The 25,419-nt window shown below is 38.1% G+C and overlaps 1 protein-coding gene across 2 annotated transcripts in view; it reads left to right on the top strand.

Moving 5' to 3' along the window:
• The window catches only part of CERT1 (ceramide transporter 1), an 81,284-nt gene that overhangs the window by 17,023 nt on the left and 38,842 nt on the right, over positions 1-25,419 (top strand). For both annotated transcript variants that reach the window (XM_080573602.1, XM_080573603.1), the window contains exon 3: positions 8,689-8,805. In XM_080573602.1, the coding sequence (XP_080429728.1) occupies positions 8,689-8,805 (117 nt within the window). The remainder of the gene's footprint in view (positions 1-8,688; positions 8,806-25,419) is intronic.

The raw sequence follows: 25,419 nt of genomic DNA on the forward strand, positions 1-25,419 counted from the left end.
CAGCTGCTTCCAGCTGACCCCAGTGGACTCAGTCAGAGACACTGCTGTTTCCCATTAAGGAATGGGCAAAAAAGCTGTGCAGCAGTGTATGAGAGGTACGAGAAAACTGAGAGAAACAACCCTGTCAAAACATGTCAGAGAAAGAGGAGGTCCTCCATGCACCAGGGCAGAGATTCCCCTGTAACCTGTGGAGGAGACCATGGTGCAGCATGTATTTCCTTAGAGCCCGTGTTGAGGAAGATGGGGGAGCAGATATCCACATTGCAGCCTAGGGAGGACCCCATGCTGCTGTAGGTGGATTTGCCCTGATGGAAGGTAGAGCGCATGGGAAGGACCTGCGTGGGATAGGTGTGAGGAATCATAGAATCATTAAGGTTGGAGAAGACCTCCAACATCATCTGGTCCAACCATCCTCCTATCACCAGTATCACCCACTAAAGGATGTAATGGCAGAGACATGCTGTTGTGGACTGACCACAATCCCCATACCCCATCCCCCTGCTCTTCTGGGTGAGTGAAGAGGAAACAGAAGAGTTGGTAGTGCAGGAGTGAAGCTGAACCTGAGAAAGGGTAGTGCAGGGGAAGGTACTTGCAGTTTCATCAGTTTCTTACAATCCAACTCTATTTTTAATTGGCACTATTTGTTCTATCTAATTGGCTCTCTTTTAATTCTTAATTTATGTTTAAATATATAAATTTATTTTCCCAGAGTTGAGTCTGTTCCGCCCTTGATGGTGATTGGTAAGTTGTCTCCCGTTCTTCTGTCTTGACCCACAAACTTTTCATCTTATTTTCTGTGCCTGTCCTGTTAAGGGTGAGGAGTGAGAGAACAGCCAGGTGGGGGTCTGGCAGCCAGCCGAGGTCAACCCACTATGATAATCTAGGAAGTCGTCATAGGCATAGCTTGTGACTAATATACTTCTTTGAAAGCACAGGAAGGGACAAGGTTTGTTCTTAAGCAGAGGCAGGGCTTTTGCTGCATGTAGTTGAACTTTAGGTAAGGAAGAGGAGTCTGAAGAAAAATACAGTGATGATGCTAGTACAGAGAAAATTGTGTCAAGACGAGAGTACAACCAGAAGACCATTTGGACTAACATTGTTCAGACTGTGTTCTGGAAAGTGAGTGGTGACTCCAGAGAGAAATACATTGTTGACAAAAATAATTCTCATTAGTATTTAATAGGACAAGACAGATCATGTTTTTAGACCTGTCTTGTCAGGTAAAATTCTTACCAAGCATAGGATTAATTGGTGAAACAGATATTGATTCAACTGAGAAGATTTTTTGGTTGATAATTAAGTGCTACTCATTATTTATAACCTTAAAAATGTACATCTGTTAGTTCGTCTCACAATCTTCTGTTCAATATTTTTTCAGAAGTTATTGTTTCCAATCACTTTAAATGTTGTGGGAATGGGATATAATTCCTCTGCAGTTTGAACCTATTATGGAATGAAATGCTTTAGAAAAAGTATTTTAAGATGTGCACTTCTTGAAACTTGGCTAAGGTTTTCCACTTTATTTTTTAGCTGAATAATCACAGCCTTTGCAAATTCCAAATGCTGATTTTTACATGGGAGCTGAAATGTAGTTTTCATGTGTACTTTTAAAATTAAGAATTTACGCTGGATGATTGAAGGAATTAAAGTAACCTTTTAACTTCAGTGGTTTTTTTTTGATAGCACTTCAACACAAGCACCTATAGAAACTGTTCAGATAACTTTTCCTTCCTGGAATCAGATACATTCTCATACTCATTTTGTTCCAACAGTCAAAATACTCATCTTGGTTTTAGTCTCATCTCTCAAACTGCAATGTTGGTTGTTTTTTATTTTTGATATGTGCTGCCTACTATTGTGCCTACAGCCACAGAAAATGGTCGGGTAAAGTCTTCATTTGATTTTGCTACCTGTTGACTTTACATTGCTTTCACCAGCTTCCTCTCTTACTGTTGCATCAGATAAGCTGCTACTTAAGGTCCTCAGTGTCATATTTATGTAGCTCATCATATATAAGATACTGGGCCTTCTCTCAACACGAAGTGGTGGTTTTGTCCACCACTTCATAAGTTATCAACTATGTGTCTGTTCCTTGGTTCATTTCACCACCTCCTGTTGTGAGAAGCATCCCTTGCCTATGTGCAAAGTCATTCTTTTAAAGTTTGTTTCAAAAGTAACATCAGGTCTTGGATGGAGTTTAATGTATTCTGACACTGCTTGTACTCCTCTATCCTTTCTTGTCCTACAGATACTGTCCTGGAGTATATCTAGATGGAAGCTAGAGAGAGGATAGAGGGGGTTCTGGCACTTGAATGAATACATGCAGGGCTGGAACCTATCAAATGACCTATGAGAACATATATGCAGATATGTAGATTTTATGTGGTAGCTGCTTTGACATCTTTTCTCCGGCTGAAGCAGTAGCTTGTTCAGGTACTATGGAACTGGAGTATTTCAGGAAGTTGCAGAATGATGCAGAAAGGACCCTTCTTCCTGAATTTCATGGGAATGAAAAAAAAGATAAACTGGTGGATAGATGGTACCTTGCCTTTTAGGAAAGGAACACTGTTCACACATGAAAAGAGTGTATATTCAGCCCTGTTGAACTGACAGATATCAGTGTGATAGCCTGGCTTGCATGTCATTTTCTAGGGCGTAATTGCTCATGTCCACTTCTATTAGAAAACTTAAGTTGGAGTTGGTCGAGACTACTGCCTTTAAAGGTTTTTTCAGGCTTGTGAGTGTGAAGATGCTTGCAGATACAGCATCAGGGTTTCAGAGTGGTATTCTTATGCTTTCTCGTCAGAGGAAGGCCATATGCACTAACTCAACTCACTTCCTAAATGGAAGAAAAGTGATCATACGGAGGTTTGCTTCTATACAGATCCGAGGCACCAAAAATAACAAGCCTCTGAGCATGGCTGAGAGTGTTTGAATCAATGGAACATAAGCCAAACATTTCAAATCCTACTTATATAGGAAGAAGAATCTTATACTAGGTGAGTTTTCCTTAAATGAGACTTAGTTTTTAGAAGCTGAGAATTAATGTTTTAATAGCTTTAGTCTGTTTTAAGGCACATAAATTATAGCTATTTAAAAAAGCAAACAACTTTGATTACAAAAAAACAGTTTTATTTGCTTTCTCAATTTTCAATTAACGTTTTATTTTTTTTTACTGATAACTTCCTCCATGGAAAAAGAATAAGAAGCTCTGTTAACTTGCTTTAAACTGTACTAAGAGAAGAGGTGAAAATAGGTTTCATGTTCTATCTCAAACCTATCACTAAGGTCTTTGGTAATGATTAAAAACTAAATGATATCAGAGCCATTCAGCCCACGCAAGTTTTCTCCATGAAAAGAATTTTGTAAAACATAAGTAAAATTAAGTGTATTTTTACTTAAGTAAAACAAAAGACATTGCTTTAGAAAAATACATTTCCTGAAGCAAGGAATACTCACAATTTTGCAACAGTTTTATTAGAGAGACTAAAACAGGTAGTACTTAATATTTGCTTCCATTGTAAAATTATTCTTGTATAGATATGGTTCTTCTGTGAGGTCATGTGGCTGTGATAACGCAATCCACAGAAAAGCAATGTGTTCTAGCAGAATGAATGTGAATATTGTCATTATGAAGTTTTCTGGAATATGGCTTGAAACTAGAATTTACAAATTCAAGAATATAGTGAAGTATCAAGAATTATATACAGCACTAGAACAGGTTTACACATTTAATTGTGGACAGAATCAATGTGCAGCTATACTATACTTTTTCTTTTTTGGTCTTGTGTGGAAAAAATGACTTACTGCCATCACAAAAACAATAAACTGTGTCCAACTTCAGTAGTAAAAAGTTTTTTTTATTGCTGAATTAGGTAAGCACTGCATTTGTCTTTACTAGGTTTGTATATATTATTTCAGAGTATAACTGGTGTATTGCAAGCTGCAGTTTTCTCCATAGCAGTATATGGCATTGCTTTGTTAACAACTGAGCAGCAGTAGCACTCAGGTAACATTGCCTCGCACTTACATCACGCTTATGCTAGTGTTGTTACTGTTTGAGAGACCTAGAGAGTGGCGATTCTTGCTTATTGTAGGCCTGTATTTTGCCTAATGTTCTAGTTCCCTGTTTAGCATTTCTTAATTTAAAAAAAAAAAAAAAACTTTGGAATCCTAAGTCAAATCACTTTAGGTAAGTTTTATATCTGCAGTGTGAATAACCACAGAAGTGCAGGTTGATAGCTGTGATGTGCAGACTTGAGTTGGATCTATTAGAACTGCCTCCAGCTTCCTCCTGCAGAGACAATACAATGTAGAGTAGTGAGAGAGGCTGGCCTAGCAAGCAAAATTTTCTTCATTTAGGTATTCTGTGCCCCACCAGTGTGTTCTTGAGGGTTATGAAGTATATAAAAGCTCTTAAACCTCTCTGTGTGATTTGCCTGAAGGACTTGAACCACTATTTTTCAAGCAAATACTGCTCCAAAGCTTGTTTCATGAATACCTCAAACGAGAGCTGTAGCAGGAAGAATCCTGTGGCAGTGCAGTCAGCTATGACTCATGAGACCTGAGCTGGCTTCAGACTTCCTCAGTAACTGTAGCCAAGTAAACGTTTCTTCGTGTAAATTGACCTTGCTTGTTCAGAATTTAAGAGTTGGTATCAGTTGTTTTTACCCAGAAGGACTAGGGATACTTGAATTCTTTCACCTGCTTTTATTTCAGTAGAATTTTCTGCAGGTGCCTCAGAAGAAAGCTTAGGAGGCATACAAAAAGGACATTTGTGGATGCTGGAGGCCTATTTCTTGTAGTGTACTCTTGCATGAAATTGATTCAGGAATTTTTCTTTGAAATGCTGGCTCTCGAACAAGCCCTTGGCATACACAGGCTGTGTCTGCCTCAGTCTTGTAAAGGCTGATAAACTCACCTTTGGAAAAACTCTCTAAATGTTTTTAAATGCTCCTGCTCAGTGTCATGTTAGTCTGGGTTTTGTTCCCCACTGGTCTCTCAATTTATGTATGTGTGCTGCTTGAGGCTGCTGGTGGGGTGGAGGGTGGTAGGAGAGAGCATCAGTTCTCCACCCTGCTTTAGTTTGTGGGGGTAGATTGTGACTCCTTGCTTTCTACTTCCTCATGTGACTAAAACATTCCTCTCTTCCTTGCTTTATCTTGATTGTGAAAAGGCAGCAGGACATATGTTGCCATCAGCATGGGTCCTTAGCTTGTTACACATGAAAATTATCCTGTTTTATCCCTCCAGTGTCTTGTCAGGTGGCTGTCTGAGAGCTATAGCACTATAATCACTTCTGAGTATATGGAGGAAAGTGAACACTAAGCTAGGAGCAGTGACCTTCAGGAAAAAAAAAACGTAAATGGAATAAGGTGAGATCTACTGGAAAAAAGTGAAGGGGAGAGGAAAGGAAAAACTCAAGCTGTGAGGAGAGGTTCAAGCTAGTCAGGGGATGATGACAGCAGGATGAAGGACAGACCTGACAATGGGTGAGTAATACTTCATGGTCTTTGCTAGATGCAACTAGGGCAAACAAAACATTTATAGCAAGAGGGGGAAGCCAAGGAAGTATGTCCAGAGCTCAGTAGCGAGGAGAATGTAACAGCACCAAAAAGCTATGTTTTCATGTTGCAGAGTTATAAATAAAAATAAAATATGAACTCATTCTGGGTTGAGTAAAGGGTTAATCAACAACTTTTTCTGGGTTAAGAAAAGAGCAGGTCACTTGTGATTCAGGTGTTTTATTTGTTCTTGATAAAATGCATTTAGAGAATTTGACTTTGACATTCAGTGAATGCTAAACCAGGACCTAGTGGGTTCTTATGGTGGAGTTCATCTTTAAAAGAAAAAATAAAAACGGAAAAAGAAGAAAATAAGGAAATTGCATATTATTGCAGTTGCTGGAGAAAAAAAAGTGTATTCATCTATATTGTAATTATATATTTTATAGTAATCAAATATATTTACTATAAAAATAGGTAGTATGATTTTGTCAAAAGTGAAACGTGTTATGCCTACCAGACTTCCTTTGGATGCAGTATTTGACATTTAGTAGAGATTTCTTATCTTCAAGCAACTTGTCTGACAGGAACACTGGTTTAGCAGGGTTTTACGTAATACAAAATTGCAGTGAGCTTAGTATAACCCTGTAGTAGTTTCTAACCAATAACTAGCGTAGCTCCACCATTTTGCTTCCTCACTCGTGCTCCTCAAAAGACCGTGAGCAGGAAATATGGTGAAAAGAGGCTCACAGGGCAGAGATAAGGACAGGAAGATCACTCACCAATTATTGTCACAGGTAAAACAATTCAGCATAGAAGAGATTCATGTAATTTATTGTCTATTGCTAACAGGTTAGAGCAGGGAGAACTCAAAGCAAACTACAACCACCTTCCCCCATCCATCATCTTCTACCTCCTCTTCCCCCTGCCCCAGAGAAGAACGGGAAATGGGGGCTGCGATCAGGCCCTGAAGCTTCATCTCTGCTGCTCCCTCAGGGTCACTCTGTGCCCCTGCTACACGTGGGGTCCCTCCCACGGGATGCCAAACTGAGCCTGTGGGGGCTGCCCACAGGCAGCAGCTCTCCAAGAACTGCTCCCACATGGCTCCGTACCACGGGGTCCATCCCCCAGGAGCAAACTGCTCCAGCACGGGTCCCCCACGGGCGGCAGCTCCCCCCAGACCCCCTGCTCCTGCGTGGGCTCCTCTCCACGGGCTGCAGCTCCGGCCCGGGGCCTGCTCCTGCGGGGGCTCTCCATGGGCCGCAGCCTCCTCCAGGCCACCTCCACCTGCTCCACCGGGGGCTCCTCCACGGGCTGCAGCGTGGAGATCTGCTCCGTGTGGGACCCATGGGCTGCAGGGGGACAGCCTGCTCCACCGGGGGCCTCTCCACAGGCCGCAGGGGAACTGCTGCTGCCTGCCTGGAGCACCTCCTGCCCTCCTGCTGCACTGACCTTGGGAGCTGCAGGGCTGCTTCACTCACATTTTCTCGCTCCTCTCTCCCAGCTGCTGTTGCACAGCAGTTTTCCCCCCTTTCTTCAATCTACTCTCCCAGATGCCCAACTGGTGTCTCTCCCTGGCTCGGCTCTGGCCAGCAGTGGGTCCCTTCTGGAGCCATCTGGAGCTGGCTCTGATCTGACATGGGGCAGCTGCTGGTCTCTGCTCACAGAGGCCACCCTGCAGTCCCCACTACCAAAACCTTGGTAAGCCCAGTGTAAGCCCTGGACCTGATTTCTAGATGATCTAATCTTCTAAGTATGAGTAATGCAGAAGTGGACATCTAGTGAATGGTCCAGAAAGGTGTTCAAAATTTTTAACTAGACTTCAAGTATAGCATTTCCCTTTCCTGTCTCAGTGAAAAGGCATCGTGTTTTTCAAATGGGGAAGTTAAATTTTCTAGTTTGAACTTCAGATGCTTGACCAAATACATGAAGCTATAAAAAAAAAAAGTGACTTCACATACATTGTTAAACTCTTCATAGCTCCTTATTTGCTTGTTGGCTTTTGTTCTATTTTTCATTAGTAGATTTAAATAAAATTGTGGGTTAAGTGTAAGTAGCTTCTGACTTCCAGATCGTTTGAAAATAATTCTTACTGATGCTATGGATTCTTGCATGGACCAACAGATGAGACTTATTATTTGGTTTTCTTTTGTGAAGTGTTTCATGAGTGATCCACAGTGCTTTAGTTGTCCGCAAGGTGAATGTGTTGTAGACCATTTCTTATATTGTTAAAGGACAGGGACTTATATAGTCTTGTCTTTAGCATCAAGAGTCAGTATTTGTGGCCCTCAAAATCACATCACTTGCTTTAACCTATGAGCCCATAGGCTTCTTGCAATAATTGTACATTTAACCTTTCATTGTATGTAGCCAAAAAAAATAAAATCAAGAAAGTATTCAGCTCTAACTGTTATGCTTCTTTAAGAGTAATTTTCAATGAAGGGAAAAATTTTTGTGCTCTGTGTTGGATGTTTGCTAGGGATTAACTTTGACAGTGTCAGGGCAAAAGGCAGATGAGATTGTTCCCCTTTTCTTACCTGCTCCATTGTAATTTTAGTGAAAGCTTTTTAATATTTCAGGCATGTGAACTGAAAGTTAGAAGTATTCAAGTAGTGATATGGGAAAGGACTGAATATTGCTCCCAATTATCTGACATTCTTCTTTTAGATGGTAAAAACAATTGGAGGTAGAGTGCAACAGCTTCCTCTTGTTGCCTCATCCATGTTTTACTATAGTCTGTTTTTATGGTTCTGTCTTGGTGGCTTTTGCTGCATTTTGTTTTCCCTCATCTAAAATCAGTACTGATAGCAGTAACCTTAATTTGTCTTTCTTGCTCTGAAATTTAAAAAAAATAAAAATAATTATACTTGTGTACTTTCCTGTCTGTGTTCACTAAATGCTAAAAGATTTGTTTGGAAGTATGGAGTTTTGGTCAATGTCTGTGATATTTTTTCTTTAATTAGAATGCATTAAGCGGTTTGGCTTCTGGTTCAGAAGACTGACACTTATCATTATGAAAGTGTATGTTAGTTAATTAGTAGAGACAGCTACTTAAAATTGAATATAGAATTTAGGATGAATTCAAGGCTGTATAGATCAGTTTTGCTAATTATGATATTTGAATGTCAAAATATTCTGTGAAATATTGCTGATCATGTTATTAATTCTAGCTTTTTTTTCACAGCCCCATGACTTTGATGAATGCAGATTTGATATAAGTGTAAATGATAGTGTTTGGTACCTCCGAGCTCAGGACCCGGACCACAGGCAACAGTGGGTAGATGCAATAGAACAACACAAGGTATGTTTTTTCCTTATTCCTTTTCTCACTCACTAGATCTGGTGGTCCTTGTGGTAGTTGTAAGCTTCACTGTGTAGCCAGTAAAGTACTCAAGATATATGTGACAGACAAAAGTCGCAAGATTGAAGCGATATGTTAAATATGTTCCAAATGAATTGATTTGCTTGTTGTGCATAGATGGGAGTTTAGAAGACGGGGAGCTACAACTGTGAACTTTCTTGAATTCTCTAGTTTGAAAAAGAAAAAAGTTTGCATCATATTTAAGTGGCTTTTTATTGGTTTTGTCCATCGTTTCTCATTATCAAATTGTTTCTTATCTGTCCTAGATGTTGAACTTGTTAGTGTTGTAGTCCATTCTCTTCGATTATCATTCTGGTTTTAGGTTCATCTGTTTCATCATTTGGCAGCTTTTACTCAATCAGATTCCTGGCTCTTGTTTCTGTCTTCTAAGGCTCTACTCTTCATTAGTATTTTTAGTTTTCCTGATCTATGCCTTTTCTTCCAATGAACTTCATTATTTTCTTTTACCTAAAGTGCTTGAAGGTCTGAGGTTTTTTTTAAAGAACATGGGATATAAAATATCCACTCTGTTTTCAGGTACAAGATAGGCAAGTTTAATTACAGTATCCAGTGCAACCCAGATCCTATACCTGGATTATAAATACGTTGCAGGAATACATATTAAAATAGATACCAAAGTAGGTACATACATTTTGTTACCTACATTTTACTTATTTTCACTTTGGGCTTCTCGAAGTACTGTATGTAATTAGGAAGTTTCACCTTTTCTTGGGGGATCTTTATAATAAGCTCTTAATTTAAGTGCTGTCTTTAGGTAAGTTGTCTAAAAAATCATGGTTAGAATTCTAGTCCATTTGTAGCTTAGCATCTTGCCTTCATTTTGATAGTAGTGACATCAAAGCATACAAAATTAAGTTACAAAACCAGGATTGTTTTCCATAATCTAGTGAAAAAATACAAACCTAATCTGTGAGTACTTTTGAGACGAAAGTTTACTCTTGGAATACCTTAAAGAAATGTCTCAAGAGGATGCACCAAACAAGTTGCTGGATTGCATATCTGTAGAGCTCGCACTTCAAAAACTCCTCTAAGGGCATGGGGGTCTTCACACATGGGGTGGTGGGTACATGGAAATCCTGGTTGCCTGACCTTGGGCTGGAATTCAAACAAGGTTTGGTGAAAGATTCAGCAGGTGATTTGGCGTTTTTCAGTTTCGTGTGTATTACTTTGTACTGTTTACAAGTTGTTTTTATTCTTAAGTGGAGTGGGGAATATTGTGGCACCCAGCTCCTAAATTAGTAATCAAACCATTTAATACATTAAAGCAATACCTTATTTAAAATTATTGTCTTTGTAGTATGCAAATAAATACCCTTATCAATCCAAGACAAAGCAAGGAAAACACTAAAAGGTAACGCAGTTTTGTAACACTAGTTTGGACTCAGAACTCAGAAAATCATGTTATCATTTTTTCCAGTGCAATAACCTGTCTTTATAATACAGTGATAGCTTTGCATTGTAGATGTCTTAGGTGTGAAAGCGTATCTGTTTCTGCTAACTGTTCCTCCTAAAATATGTAATCTGAACACCAGAAGCCTTGGAAAAGTCCTGTATGCACACAAGTAGGTGTTTGGTTTAATGAAATAAACATAAAACATACAGTTGTGATCTGGTAATCTTTAATATTTGTTGGTAACACGTCCAACTATCTTGCTTCAGTAAGGTATTTTCAAAATTAGAGTGGTTAGTGCTGTATTTTCCTAAAAATCGCAAAATCTTTGTAGGAAAAATACAATATTGACAGGGTGGATATTCATTCCATTTCAATAATCCGTAGTTTCACCCATCCTTTAATTTTTCTTTAACTTTTGTGCAAGCTTTATATTTAAACAATGGATGGAGAGTAGGAGATGATGGACTTTTATAAGTCAAAATACCTCATTTCTTACTGTGAAAATTTCTGAAGGAACTTTCTTGATCAGATTAACAAAACTCAAGCAAAAATCCCTTGAAAAGCTATTGCCAGGAGGCAAAGTTTTGTTCTGTTTAGAGCTGTGTTCTTGAACTGATACATAATTGAATAAAATTGTGAGAGGAAATTATTTCTTTCACTAAGCAATCATTTTGATTAGCTAGAGTCTATTGCCATATAAAGTACTACGCTTTTTTGTTTTTGAAGCTCTTTGTTGTTTGCTGAGTGGGTAGCTAATTCTGGTAGGCTGCAGAAGCTGTTTGCTAACAAAAGTATGTTTGTGAGAATTACTGTAGCATGTCACAAGGTTGTTTATCTTTAGAGTATGCAAGACAGACTGAAACTTTGTGACTGTTTCATTGTGCTCTGAACAGAGAAAACACTGATTTAAAATGAACTTTATATAAAATTTCAGTATGAGTAGACTTAGAAAAACTTACTGCTTAGCAACAGCAACAACTGGTAGCTGAGAAATGTGAAACATGTAATGTTCAAGCATAAAGTGTTAGAATTTGCTGCTGTTTGCTTTTATCAGAGCATTTGCCTTTTCTTGTATTGAGGTTCTTGAATGCACATGAAATGTTTCAAGTACAGCTTCTAAAGGGCTCATTAATTTCCTGGAACAGGAGGAGGGGAAAATCTAAGACAGCAATAAGACCATCAGTGAGGCAAATGAGGGAATGGTGCCTGTGCAAGCCACGAGTCCTTTCTTCTACTTAAATGTTTCATTAAATGTACTGAGCACGTACATATGTCTGTAAAATAGCTGGTTGTGATGGCAAAGCTTCATTAGGAAGTTTCTTTTTTCTCCAGCCGTAAGAGATTGTCAGGTCTGAGATGGCTGATGACCTTTTCTTTGATCTAATGGCAATATGTATTGCCAAAGAACTCAAGAGCAGACTTAGTTTCTTTAGTTCTCTGGTGTGTTTAAAAAAAAAAGAAGTGTTGCATGAGCACAAAGGTACTGATGTTTTTGAGAAGTTGCTCTCTTAAATAATAAACTCAAGGACTGACTCCAAGTCTGTACAGCAGTTTGAAGATGGAATATAGAATTTCTAACCTGAGATCAGAGAAATGTTGTTAGGGAGAAAACATCTAGGTTTACATGTAGAGAACATGGAGAATGCATCCAACTTAAAGCAAGTAAATTGTATCTGTTCTATATAGTGTGAATAACCACGTAAGATTTCCTTTTTCATTGAAGTGGAAGGTGTTCCTTTTCACATACTAAACTAACCCAACATTTTCGTTCTTTACCCTCTGTACTGGTAGACTTGATATTCTACCTTACTAATTTGCATTACTTCCAAAGGTATAAGTATGGGGCAGGGGGTAGGTGTGAGTTACAGTACACTGAGAACAACATGGATAAATTAACTCATTTTGAGTAAATTAACTTAAATGTTCTCCTGAAGTCTTGAAATTCAGATAATGTTTTTGTGACATTCATTTAACACCTGAGTTGAACACTCAGAGAATTTCTGAGAATTTTTAGAAATGAATGTTTCATGAGAAACTCTGCATCAGCTTGGGTTTCTTTTTTTCCATCTTAGTTTTAATTTTTCCACACAGCTTCTGCATGTGTTTGTTATTGACTTTGTAATTGTTTAACAAAATAAACTGACACTATTTTGATCTGCATTTTCAAAATCTTGTGTTTATCAAACTGAAATACGTTTTCAAGTCTTGTTGAACTTTTTAAAATTACTGTCTTTGTGTCATACTGGAAGAAATCATTCTCCATATACTCGTATATACAGTGGTTTTGGCACATGAGGAGTAGATAGGCTCCCTTTTTCATTTTGAAGTGATGATATACAAGATATGTATATCTAGAGCAGGAGGCACGCGTTTTAACATCTGTGAAAGGCATCAAAGTGGCTACCTTGATGAAAGAATGATTACTTCATTGTTTATGCTGCTGTTTAGGCATTGAGAGAAGTCCGCTATGTAGAATAGCGCTAAACAGAAAAATCAGGATGAGTAAAACGGGGTCTTTTTTTAAGAAGTTTTTCCCCACAAATTGCTTGTTTCCCCAAAGTTTAGCTTGTTAAATAATTCTCATCTTGTGAAATTCTTAATATACTACAACTGCCAGTTGTCAAAAGAAACTCAGTAAGGCTTTACATCTTGTTTTTTTGTTTTTAAATACAGATCTAGGTAAGACAGTAAAGAGCCAAAAAGTTGGATTTGACATGCTAATAAAATTACATTTTGGCAGAAGTATTCGAACAGTTGATTTTGTTACTTTATTAAAAGTTGACTTATTTCCAGACAGGTAAACTGGAATTGGGACATTTAGTTTTGAAATTACTCTTTCCGGAATTTGGATTCTAGTTAATAGATTCATTTAGAAAACTGCAGAACAAACTTTAAACAGCCCAATATTGATGGCAATTAATAAGGCACTTTTGAATACCACTGTGGGGCGAAAAAAGTCAGCTTGAAATTTTCACAGAATGTTTGTTAACCACATAACATGTGGTTGTCTTTTCCATATAACCTAGAAAAAAAAAGTTGGAAGATTCCGTATTCACAAAGTATTAAGAGTAGTTAATTTCACTCTTAAGGTCATCCACATGTTGTGTTTTGCCTTGCCAATGTGAATATGCTGTTAGGCATTGAAAAAATATTTTTACTAATACTAGCTGTAATGGTGAAGTGGAAAAGCCAGCAAGTAGGTTCCTGAGGAGAGGACAAGGGGTAGAGGTGGACTTTCGACAGCCTAGTACAACACCATACAAAGGTAAACTCCCAATGGCTAAAAATAGTTCACGATAATGTTTTGCACTTGAAGTATCTTTAATTTAACAAAATAACCCACAAAATATTCTTAAAAGAGGCCTCTCAAACCATTAAAATTGTTCCAAATCTAAAAAGGTACCCTAATGTCAGACTGCTTAAATCCATTCATACTACAAATCAGCTTCTGGGTAAAGTGGGAAGGATACCAACTAAAATACTGAGGTATGATATTAAAGCATTTCTTAAAATTAACTTCAGCCTTCTTTTTGAGTAGGCCAAGTAGTCTTATGCTTCTGTCTAAGTGTAAGGTTGTGCAAGATTAACTTATCTTTTTTCAAGCTCAGAGAAAATATCAAGTTTTGCTTCCATCTTGATAAGCATCCAGAATATCTGTTTCCTATTTTTTCTGTAATTAGAAAGTTTCAGCCTCAGACTGAGTACCAAATGCTTCTGCCTGTCCCTCCAATCACATAGCTACTTAAATTTTCATGTTAGCAATATTAAGTAGAGCTTTTGTTTGAATACTGTGTAAATATTGATATAAAAAATTATTTTTGTTAACTGTGTGAAGATACTGAAAAATGCTATTGAAGATAACTTTATCATACTATTTTGTTTTATTAGCAGTGGATGCCACAGCAAGAGTTTTCTGACCAGTTAGTCTAGTCAGAAACTAATGTTCTGAAACTAATGAAGTTTAATTTTGTGAAAGTGGAGCTCAGAATATCAACAGGAAATGAAGAGTGTAGAAGGGTACTGCATCTTTAAGTTGTTCATAGCACTCCTCAACTAATAAAATCCTATAAAATTTTGCTAAGACCGTCTTTTTCTCCTTTTTTATACATCTCTAGCTCTGTCCCAAGACTGAACTAACTTACTGATAATGCCAGTAAAGACATGCAAATAAATCACTCCAAATCTGTTGCATGTCTGGAGAGAAACTTAAATGAGTAAGTTTGTACTTTCCTATTCATTCTGAACATGCAAAGAAGGAATGCTATATAAAAAAATTATTCATCATACTGCTATAACAAACTTTTTTAAAAATTGAAGTTGAATGAGAAGTGTACATTTCTGCTATCAGTAGATAGTTTTGTACATTAAATTTCATTTTGCTATTTGGCAGGTCTGTATGGAGCCATTGAAATAAATAGCCCACTTAAACACACAAACTACACTTACATGTATGCAGAAATACTGCAACAGGTCTTCAGAAGTCTACACTGATGTTTTGACCCTTAACTGTTTTTTCAGTAAGCTTCGTGAATTGCTGTCAAGTCATTTCTAGCAAACCATATCTCTTCTAATGTTGATCAGTGAATGCTAGTTATAAATGCATTCTTGATTATTTTTAAAATTAATGTGCCAAGAGTGTATTTTCAGTTGTGTCATAGGGTGAGGAGGGGACAGAAACAGTGTCTGTTGACATTCTCAATCTACTTCCTCTCCTGGAATTCAGGTGTTTCAGTGATGTGATTTTTCAGTCATTTGCTTCATCAGTAGTAGCTGCTGAGGTCTGAAGAGGAGAAAGAATGTGGCTTCCTAATCTGCTCATTTTTTGACAATTCATCTCAACACAAGTTTCTCAATAACAATTCACAAGTAAGACTGGCCTAAATCAAAGCAACAGTGCAGGTGAAGGAAGGAATAGGAGGTATGGGAGTAAGTAGGGATGTTTAAGCTCACCTTCATTTCTCAGGTTCATAATGATGATTGTACACAAGTGGTGATGAAGCCCTTTTTTCTGACATTTGCAGCCTAAATGTTGGAACAAATCAGATCTCAAGTAGTTTCAGTGACAGCTAAATATTCTCTTTCAAACTGAATTGAGTTGCCATGTTCTGTTGCTCTGCAGCACATCAACGGTCTGATTTTTTCTCTTTGCTGACAATTGTGTAGGATAGCATATTAGTTTCTGTAATGCTTTACAGCTAGTTCTAATATAGCTCAGTCATACAGTATGCAAGATACTGGAGTGAAATGGACCTCATGTACAAGTACAGATGGCTGTAATTCTGAAAGACCTTATGAAATATGGTAAATGTTGGCATAGAAGGAAAAGTCAGTGAAATTATATAGATCGTGGTCTACTTGGGAGATTGTAGTCTTCTCAGTACTACTAGAATGCAGGTTGTTTGCTTCACATTGTTAAAATATCCAGGGTTCACATACTAATTCTTGGTGTGGTTACTTGTGATTTTCAGTTTGTGTAACAGATGTTTGCAGTTAGAGAATTTGTGATCATAAAAGAGAACATCTAAATTACAAATTAAATAATAAGCTGGTGCTAAGAATATAATATTCCTAAAATGCTTGTCTATTGGTGGTCTGTGTGTAATCTCTTACTGGTCACTTAAAGCATATGTAGTTAATTAAATCTAGCAAAGCTTGTTGGGAGTTCTCTGAAACGGTAAAAACTCAAGGTTTGGCATACTGGTTTAGGAGCAAGTGCCTCACTTGCCATGAGGATTGCCGCATGTGAGGCACTGACTTGCAGCAGCAGTTGAACTTGCCTGAGAGAATCCTGGAGAAAAGCATTCACATGTGTTAAGACATAAAAAGTTCAATTCTCTCTTTAACAGACTTAAATGTGTAGGCAAGTCACTGGTGAGTAGTACAGATATATGCAGAAAGGCATAGCAAAAACTCTTCCTGGTTAGAAACTAGGAAACTATGAATTGTTTTTGAATCTTACACAGTAACTTAGATCTGCTCTTGCTGCTGATCTGTCACAGTCATATGTTGACATAAACGATCTAATTTACATTCTCATGTATTCACATTTGACATCTCCCTACAAAGTCAAATTTGCAAAAACACTCCCTGATAGCTAAACAAAAAGTTAAGTCCAAGAGTAGTCTTCTGAACTCTGAACTTCTGAACACTGAATAAGCTTGTTTATTTGAATTTTGATCTGAATCTCAGACTGAAGTGGGAAATACACGGGAGAAAGATGTGGCCATCTCAAATTTAAGTACCTTGTTTAGCTTCTGAAATGTGTCAGTCCTCGTTTAGCTGTGAATACTGTCTTCTTTGTTTTTCTTTAGTGAGTTTTGACGGTATAGTACCAGAAGAGAAAATAAATTGAAGGGAACTCGTGAAGGGTTGTTAAATTAGTCCTAATTCCTCCCTTTAGGATGGTCATAGCTCACATGATAATATTAGATGCTATGTGTATTTATAAGTTAGGCAATTAGGTGTTTTAACAGTGAGGCGTCACGGGGTCATGGAATCATTTGAGTTTGTTTCTACAGTTACAATTCCTTCTTTTGTCATCTTCATCTGTTTTGAGTTCTCCTTTACAGTCCTATTCAGTGTAATTCTGAAAACGAGATCACTTCCTTCATCTTTGTAGTAACTACAATTTCTTGCCTTTTCTGCTAGACTGAACAGCACCTCTTTCCTCTGTTGTTCTTCACATGAACATGTTTTACAACTTTGCTTTGTATTGTTCTGCTCTGAACTCTGTCCTTCCTTGAGGTACAGCACTGAAACTGGACTCCTTATTCTTATTGAGGATCTTAGATGTTGAACAGAAAGTAGGATTGCCTTATGGGTCTTGTAGACTATCCTGTTTCACAACACCATGATTTTTTTTGTTTCTTCAGATTGTGAACTACTAAATTCAATTCATCTCTACATGCACATATTGTTACTTGTGCTGTATTTGTGCAGCATAGTATTTCCTATAAACAAGTAAATGTAACTTTATTGTTCTCCAGTGAACACAGGTGTTAAGTATTTATTGTTGTTCCATTACATTAAGTCTTTCCAACTCTGCTGTCTTGGATTTTTGTTTCATTTCAGAAACAAATCTTTGTGCTGCTTGGGTACAGTTTCTTAAGCAATTATGCTGGTTAATCTAGTACTTTCTAAAGAATGGTGAGAATGGAGACTGGCTGACTCATGAAAGACTGCATCATTTAGCAGTATTATGGTTGATAGCTGGGCTTGCATGCTATTCTTATGGGAGCTCCTTATCTGAGTCTGAAGTTGTATGCATATGAGGACTTAAGATTATCTTAAATCTTTGTATCCACTAAAGCAGTGATCTGTCTGCCATATGTTCATAAAGTTTTCTCCTCCATCTTGTCTGAGCATTAACAGGTAGTCTTCATAATCTTAGTAGAGGTCTTGAACTCTCCTTCTGTCAAACCCGTGCCCCCAAACAGTAGTGAACTTACTTGAGATGCTTTACTCCTATCGTTCCCTTGAATTAGCTAAATACATGAATTGACTGAAGATTCAAATATAGTAAAGGTTAAACTATAGCCAGATAACTTTGAACCAGGGTGTTCTGAAATGCCTGGAGGAATGTCTAAAGAATGCCTGAAAAGTACAGGCCAAAATGCAAGTTGGTGAAGGATTGCCTCATGGGTGCAATACCATGTGGAAGAAAACACTCTTGGAAGTGCTCACTTGATATCAGATAGCAGTAAAGGCTGTGATACTGCTGCTAAGCTGTTAGGAGCGTGTCAGTCAATATTTCTGTAATGTTATTTAATGACAGGTGATGTGTATGGTTAAAGTAACTGTGGTGCTACCTCTAATGCTTGAGGTAACTGACACTAAGCAAAACTACTGCACCAACCATGCAGCTGGCCATGCAGTAAATAACCAATTTGATTTCTGTAAACAAGTGGGAGTATTTCTATAAACAAATTTTACTCTACTGGTAAACTCAGAGGTGTTATTGATTCATTTTGTAAAAATAGCTGTGGTAAATAATATCGATAGTGTATACTTTAATTTTACAGAAATAAGGGGAATGCAAGTGCCTATAACTGGCATAATGGCACAAGCAGCATGAGTTGAGCCCTCTGTGGCAGCAGCAGCAGCACCTTTCTGTGTAGTCTCAATAAACAATACTGTTTTCAGGCAGAAACCTCTGTCAGAGTTGACCTTAGTAAGTGCACTTTCAAATCAGGGGAAGTGCTCTTCTTGGTATCAAGAACAGAAAGTACAGGGATGCAACGTGGAAGTAGTGAGTAAGGAACAGTTAAAAGTTGACACTTGCCAAATAGAGATGCATGCTGTTTACTCAATTATTACTCATCAGCTCAAACTGTACTGTGTGTCAACAGTTTAGCAGAAGAAAGTTAGATTCTCTGCATGCCTCCATCTACCAAATTCAGTCTTTTTTCTTTCTAAACAGACTTTGTAAAGGGTGTCAGTGAGCAGGGTGCTTTGATTAAAGCAAAGCTCCTTGGGTTGATAATAGCAGACCAGAGTTAACACCCTAGCTATAGGGTATGTAGATGCTGCTCAGCCACATGGGTGGGGTGCACAAGTAGCAACGATATGTATTCAGTAACATTCAACAGTGGGAACTTTGAAGCAAAGCTGCTGTAGTTTTTTGGTTCATCACCCCTCCTCCTCCACTGGCCCTTAAAAAAAAAAAGAGGAAAGAAAAAGAAAAAAAAAGAATAGGAAATAGCTGCCAGAGCTACCATGAGCTTAAAATACTGGGAGAGACTTTGAAAAGGGAAATTCTTTTAAAAAGCATGGCAAGACTTAGCATCTTCTGCTTGTTAAATGCAGTGTCTGCTTAGCCCTAATAGGAAACTTTTAAGGTAATTCTAATACAATTTATGTTGTGGAAGAGAAGATTTTTTTTATTTTTATTTTTTGCTTTTGTGCAAACAGATAATGCTTGGAAATATTTGCTCTCTATAGTATCATCTAGTTGAATGGACTCACTGCAGAGGAATCAGAATTCAGGCAGAATTCGGGTATCTTGATAATAGCTATCTTAAGTGGGGGAGGAAGAAGGGATGTTTTAAATACTAGGAGTTTAATATTAACGTCAGATATATTGACTGGTATGAACACAAGCTTAACAATGTATTGGGGTTTGGCAGGAAGGGGAACAGATGTCCATCCCTCCCTCTTTCTTGCACTCCCATGATCTGAAATAACTTGGGAGGACTTTATTACCTCAAAATTGCAGTTTAAGTAAGCAAGTATAGCCAAGACTGGTAAAATGACACATCCTATTTGTGCGGCATGATGCTAATAGTGAAACCTGTAGATGTTGTGAAGCCATGCTTTCAGGGGAAGATGAGATGTATTGCTCAAATGTTTAATTCTTTACTATAGATAACAAGTTTTTCTTTAAACTTGATTCAGTTATGCTCTTTCAAGGAGGAAAACTAAGTTTGGCTATGTCTTACACGTTGCATTATTTTAGCATAGGTATCAGCAGGAGCTCTTAAATGACAAGCGATGTCATGTGTATTAATGTTACTAAATTTGCAAAGTGGACTTGCTGCTGGTCATTGTATGTTTCCTGAAAGAAGACTCTAGGGGAAGGTGAATCAGCAGTTTCAGCTGACTACATAAGCATATGCTGCAGCAAACCTAAATGCTGTCAGTTCCAAACTGTTGAAACTTCCCTTTTAGGAAAGGAAAAAAATCGTTCTCTGCCTCTCTTGGCACACTTTTGTCACTCTTGGGTCTGTCTTCCAACAGCAGCTGTAAGTTACAGTTTTATCTATAAGTAGTTACAGTTGAAACTCCTTAAAGCTTGACTAAAGCTTACAGTCAATTCCAGACTAACACACTTGATTAATTATAAACAATGCAGATTGTTTCACTTTGACCAACCCGATCTTTGCCAGTGTGTTCCAGTTATGTTTCATAACAATCACTTTGGCTTTAAGAGTAGATACTGTAATTCTCTGAGGAATACTTCCTTGTAGGGTGGAGACTTGGATGTCTAATTGGACTAGCTCTGAGCAGAAGGTGGGACTAGATAACCCTTGCAACCTCAGTTATTCTGACTCTGATAAATCCGTATTTCTTATATAGCAGTTAAATCAATCTTCCTTGTACATGTCATATTCTACTTCAAATTGAAAGGACTCCCCATTCCTTTTTTAAAATTATTCCTTTTTTTAATAGACATTGAAGTTCTAGTGCCTCAAACGTGCAAGTTTTCAGGTTTCATAAACAAAATTTCCAGTTTAACTTGGTCTCCTTCAAGTTCTGCTTTACTCCTGAAGTGTTCTAAGGTGCAGTTCCTACTTATTTCCATGTTTGTTTACCCCAAGCAGGCTATGTTGAGGTTAAGCAGGAAATCAAATATCTATTTCATGTGTTGTGTGGTATTTGATAGGTTTGAGAAAATCTAACTGTGCTAGATAAACCCACCAGTTTGAAATGTAAAAAGAAAGTGCAAAGACAAACAGCAAATTTAATTACTTTTACCATAATCTAATCAAGCAACACAGGGAACTTAAGGTTTGTACAGTGGTATCTAATTGATCTTCAGAGACTTACTGGGCTAGTTGTTGTTCTAAGTTTTGAGAAGAAGCTGTCATGGCTACTAACTAATTTCTTTAATAACTTTACATCAGTGTTAAACTGGCAATACCAGTCATATATAGCTTCTCTTTCTGGAGTATCCATATGAGTAGATGGGTGTTTCCCTGTTCACCTGGACTAAAACCATGCTCCATTATGTATTTGGGCTTGGCCGCATTAAAAGGAAGTCTGCAATATGTGACCTCAGGCTGCAATTAGAAACAGAACTTGTGTGTCACCTGCCTAGAAAGGTTTGCCAGCCTTATTGATCTGTATTGTCTCACTTTAAGATCTTTGAAGAAAGGTCTTATCTTCTATGATGCACGGGCAGTCTGCAAAGTTTTGTTTTACTATCCTGGACTGTGAAGCATCTTTGAGTTATGTACTTTTGGATGAGAACACCGTAGTTTCACTTCTCTGCCCTTTTTGTGGCTGATACTTTATTGGGCCCGAATGGTCTGATATGCAGATCTGAGTGTGAAGATCCTGTTACAGGATGCAATTTGTCACTGCCCTGCAGAATGAGCAGGGAACACCTTGCTCACCTACCATCAGGTTGGAGTTTCCCTCTCCTTGCTTAGCAATGGGGTGGTTAGCTTTTAACGTGTTGGAATTCAAAGCAGATAGCAGCAAGAATATGACAATTTCCCTTTAAGGAGCGCCCTACTCTAGTGCAGTTAAGGCACAAGTTCATGCAGAAAGTCTACAATGGTGCTGTAATGAAATGAGACAGTTCAGTTACAGTTCAGTTACAGTTTAGTTACTAGGAGAAGACAGAGTTACAGGCTACTGAACTGCTTGTTTTTATCAGCAGTACGCTGTTTTCTAGCTGATGATTACTGTGGGGGGCTTTTTGTGCTTGTATTCAAACACTGTTCTTGTCTTGTTCAAACTTTTTCACCCCTCTGGAAAGCAATGAGAACAAGATCTCTGTTTCTTGGGAGATATTCAAAACCCGCCTGGATGCGATCCTGTGTAACATGCTCTAGATGACGCTGCTTGAGCAGGGGGGTTTGGACTAGATGAGCTCTGGAGGTCCCTTCCAGCCTCAGCCATTCTGTGAGGAAAGGTGGCACATACTTAATGCACAAAGTATGACCGACAGTATTACAATCTGGAATAAAATGTGTGATGACATTTATTTTCAAAGTCTTGAGCATTTTGGTACCTAAATCCTTTGGTTTGTCATCTTTGGTGCAGCAGAAACAGCCTTCTGTAAGCTGTTTTTCCACCAGTTCCCAAATTTTCTTTCAAGGGCAGGGTAGGTCAGCTAACTGTAGAGACCTGTGCTGTGCTTGAAGTTGTTTTCACTATTGTCTTGCACAGAGGGTGTTGGCTTTCAGCAAATAAAAGCAGTCTTTCTTTTCACATGAATGAGTAATGATAGTGTTGGGGGTGTTTTTGTATTGGCTGATAAAGTTGAATTTAATATTTTTACTGATATTTTTACTGACATCGTGTGTAAAGGGAGATAACATTTTAAACTACCTATTTTTTATTTTAAATTCTATCAAAAACTAGAGTTCTGGAAGTTGCACTGCTTAAAACAGTCCTACAGACATTTGTAAGCCTGCTGAAGTTTGTGTTATGAATGGAGTAAATGAGTTATTCCAAATGAAGTATTTCTGTATCGCTACTGCATGACTTTTTATGGTTTGGAAGGGTTTAACCAGAACTGTTTCTTCTGTTGCTTTTCGAAGTGCATATACATACAGGGAAAACTAGTTTGGTGAGAACCTACTTAATGCATACTCTGTACATGAAGACATCCTGTGCCTGTTCCTATGGCTTGTATATAAACCTCATTTTCACAGTGAGCTGTTTGACAGCTGCAGGCTGATGGTAGAGCAGTTGAAAATGAATGGAAATCTTCTACTTGGACGTGGGTACTTGAGACAGAGGTGTCCTGTTTTCTGCGTGTCACATATAAAGCGTTCTTTTTTTTGAAAGTTATACTAAGCTTCAGTACTTACAATTAGATGAAGTTTTAAGAAATCTGTCTCCAAATATTCATCAGAGTGCTTAATTTAGTGCTAATGACTCTGGACAATCTTAACTGGAAATTACCCTGTTGATTCATTGTTTTGAACTCGCTAATCAGGAGACATGACTTCAGAATAATTTCATTAATCTCTTTCAACATATTTTGTGCAACTTCTAATTTATTGCCATTCTATTAGCAGTAGATGTCGTTGTTACTTCTTGCGTACTGTGCAGAAAACTTTATGTAGCAATGTGTTTCAAATGTAATTATAAGGGCTAAAGGTAAAAGTGCTCTGTTCTTAATTGTCTGCCAAGAAAACGAGGTTTATATGCGCAGGGACTGAAGCAGAAACAGGGTAAGGGTTACTGTTGGGCTTTGACCAATAGTAACCTTTAGACGTGTCTGTTCCCTTTTCGCTAGTTCCCTCTAGTGGTTACAAAGGATACCGACTTGAGGAGGTTAATTAACTGGTATCTCTTCAAATTCTTGTGCGTTAAATAAACTCACCCTGAATTAATGCGGGGTGTGTGGAAACATAATTCGTCCAGCCCAACCTGTTAGAAGAGAGTTTATCATGATATTTTGTAATGGGAATACATATTCTCGTGCTTCAGGCTGGTGGTTCACCTAGCTTTTGGAGGTAGGAATTTTTATCCTTTTAGATATTCAAATGTGCCTTTTACTTGAAATTTAATTGTACAGAGCTCTTACCTAGCATAAACTAAATTTATTTCTAAAGTGTTTTGAGCCTCCTGAGGTGAGAGCTGCACTATATACATGTTTTTGCCTTTCTGTATCTTAGACTAGGTGTTATGTCTAAATATTTGAAGTGTTCAGATAACTTATCACTTTAGCATTCTGTTTTAATTATTATTGGCCCACACACTGATGTTAGAATTATAGAATCAAGTAGCAGTTCATAGAATCATAGAACATCCTGAGTTGGAAGGGACCCATAAGGATCATCAAGTCCAACTCCTGGCACCGCACAGGTCTACCCAAAAGTTCAGACCATGTGACTAAGTGCACAGTCCAATCTCTTCTTAAATTCAGACAGGCTTGGTGCAGTGACTGCTTCACTGGGGAGCCTGTTCCAGTGTGCGACCACCCTCTCGGTGAAGAACCTCTTCCTGATGTCCAGCCTAAAATTCCCCTGCCTCAGCTTAACACCGTTGCTGCAGGTCCTATCACTGGTGATTACGGAGAATAGGTCACCTGCCTCTCCACTCCCCCTCGCGAGGAAGTTGTAGACTGCGATGAGGTTCCCCCTCAGCCTCCTCTTCTCCAGGCTGAACAGGCCCAGTGACCTCAGCCGCTCCTCATATGTCTTCCCCTCTAGGCCCTTCACCATCTTCGTTGCCCTCCTCTGGACACTCTCCAACAGCTTAATGTCCTTTTTGTACTGTGGTGCCCACAACTGCACACAGTACTCGAGGTGAGGCTGCACCAGTGCAGAGTAGAGCGGGAAAACTGTTCGTAAAACAGTTTGTAGTTTTAGAACTGTTTGTAAAACAATTCATGTTTTCCTTGACATTTTTAAAATGTCAATATAAGTATTGTGTACTGTGTGTTTGACTTAAGATCTTACAAACGTTTCTTACATTACAAACTCATTTATGCCTGCTATGTAGAACTGCTCTGTTATTTTGTTGATACAGTTATTCCGCCAGAATTTTATCATTGCTACTTTCTATCCAGAATGCTAATCTTCTGGAAAAAAAAATAATAATAATCTGACAAAATTACTGCCTAGTTAGTTTGTGTTTAAGTACCTTTATTTTGACAAATTGATTTATGGTTGGAAATGGTAGAAGTGTGTGTGCATGAAGAGTTTTTAAAACAGGCAGGGCATCGTTTCTAAACAAAGATAATTTTGACATAAATAGACTATTTTTTATGCAGCTTGTACCGTGGCCAACTTCAGGAATCTGAACTTGTGTCAGGAACATAAGAAAACGATGCATCTCCTGAGGAGTCTTTCAGTTCGTATAACATTTTTTGTTCGGTTCTGTAATTGATGCAGTAAGCCGCCTTTGGTATTTGGGAAGTTATGAGGGAAGTGAGTGTTGAGATCTGATAAAAACAAGGACTATAGCAAAAAACGAAATGGGAATAAGGAGGAATAGTTTTTGAAAACCAAGGAAAACATGCTAGATTTAATGGTTTGAGATGCAGAACAGCTATGTTTACAATATTTTTCCCACCTTTTCACAGATTACTGTAGTAAAACTGCAATTTAAACTGAATATGTTCTTATAGTTTTCCTTTAGGTATGGGGTCACCTTTTTCTTGAATCCTCTTTTAGGCTTAATATGGACTTTTCAATCTTTGACAATTCCAACTTTCTTCATCCTCCAGTGCTTGCTATCTATTGCAAACTCTGCGGTATGCCAGGCATTTACTAGAGATTTCTGTTCTGATGGCAAGGTGAATATCTGAGGAGTGAGTAGAAGGAAAATCTGTGTGGCAGTGACAAGGTAACAGTTCACTGAAGTAGGCGAATAACGTTTAATGATCTTTTTCCAGAAGCATTCAATGGCTTATCTGTGTATTGATAAGCCTGGTGAGCTGTATGCTTATCAGTAGA

This window comes from Anser brachyrhynchus (assembly GCF_964034855.1).
Source record: "Anser brachyrhynchus genome assembly, chromosome: Z".
In the NCBI taxonomy this organism is placed as follows: domain Eukaryota; kingdom Metazoa; phylum Chordata; class Aves; order Anseriformes; family Anatidae; genus Anser; species Anser brachyrhynchus.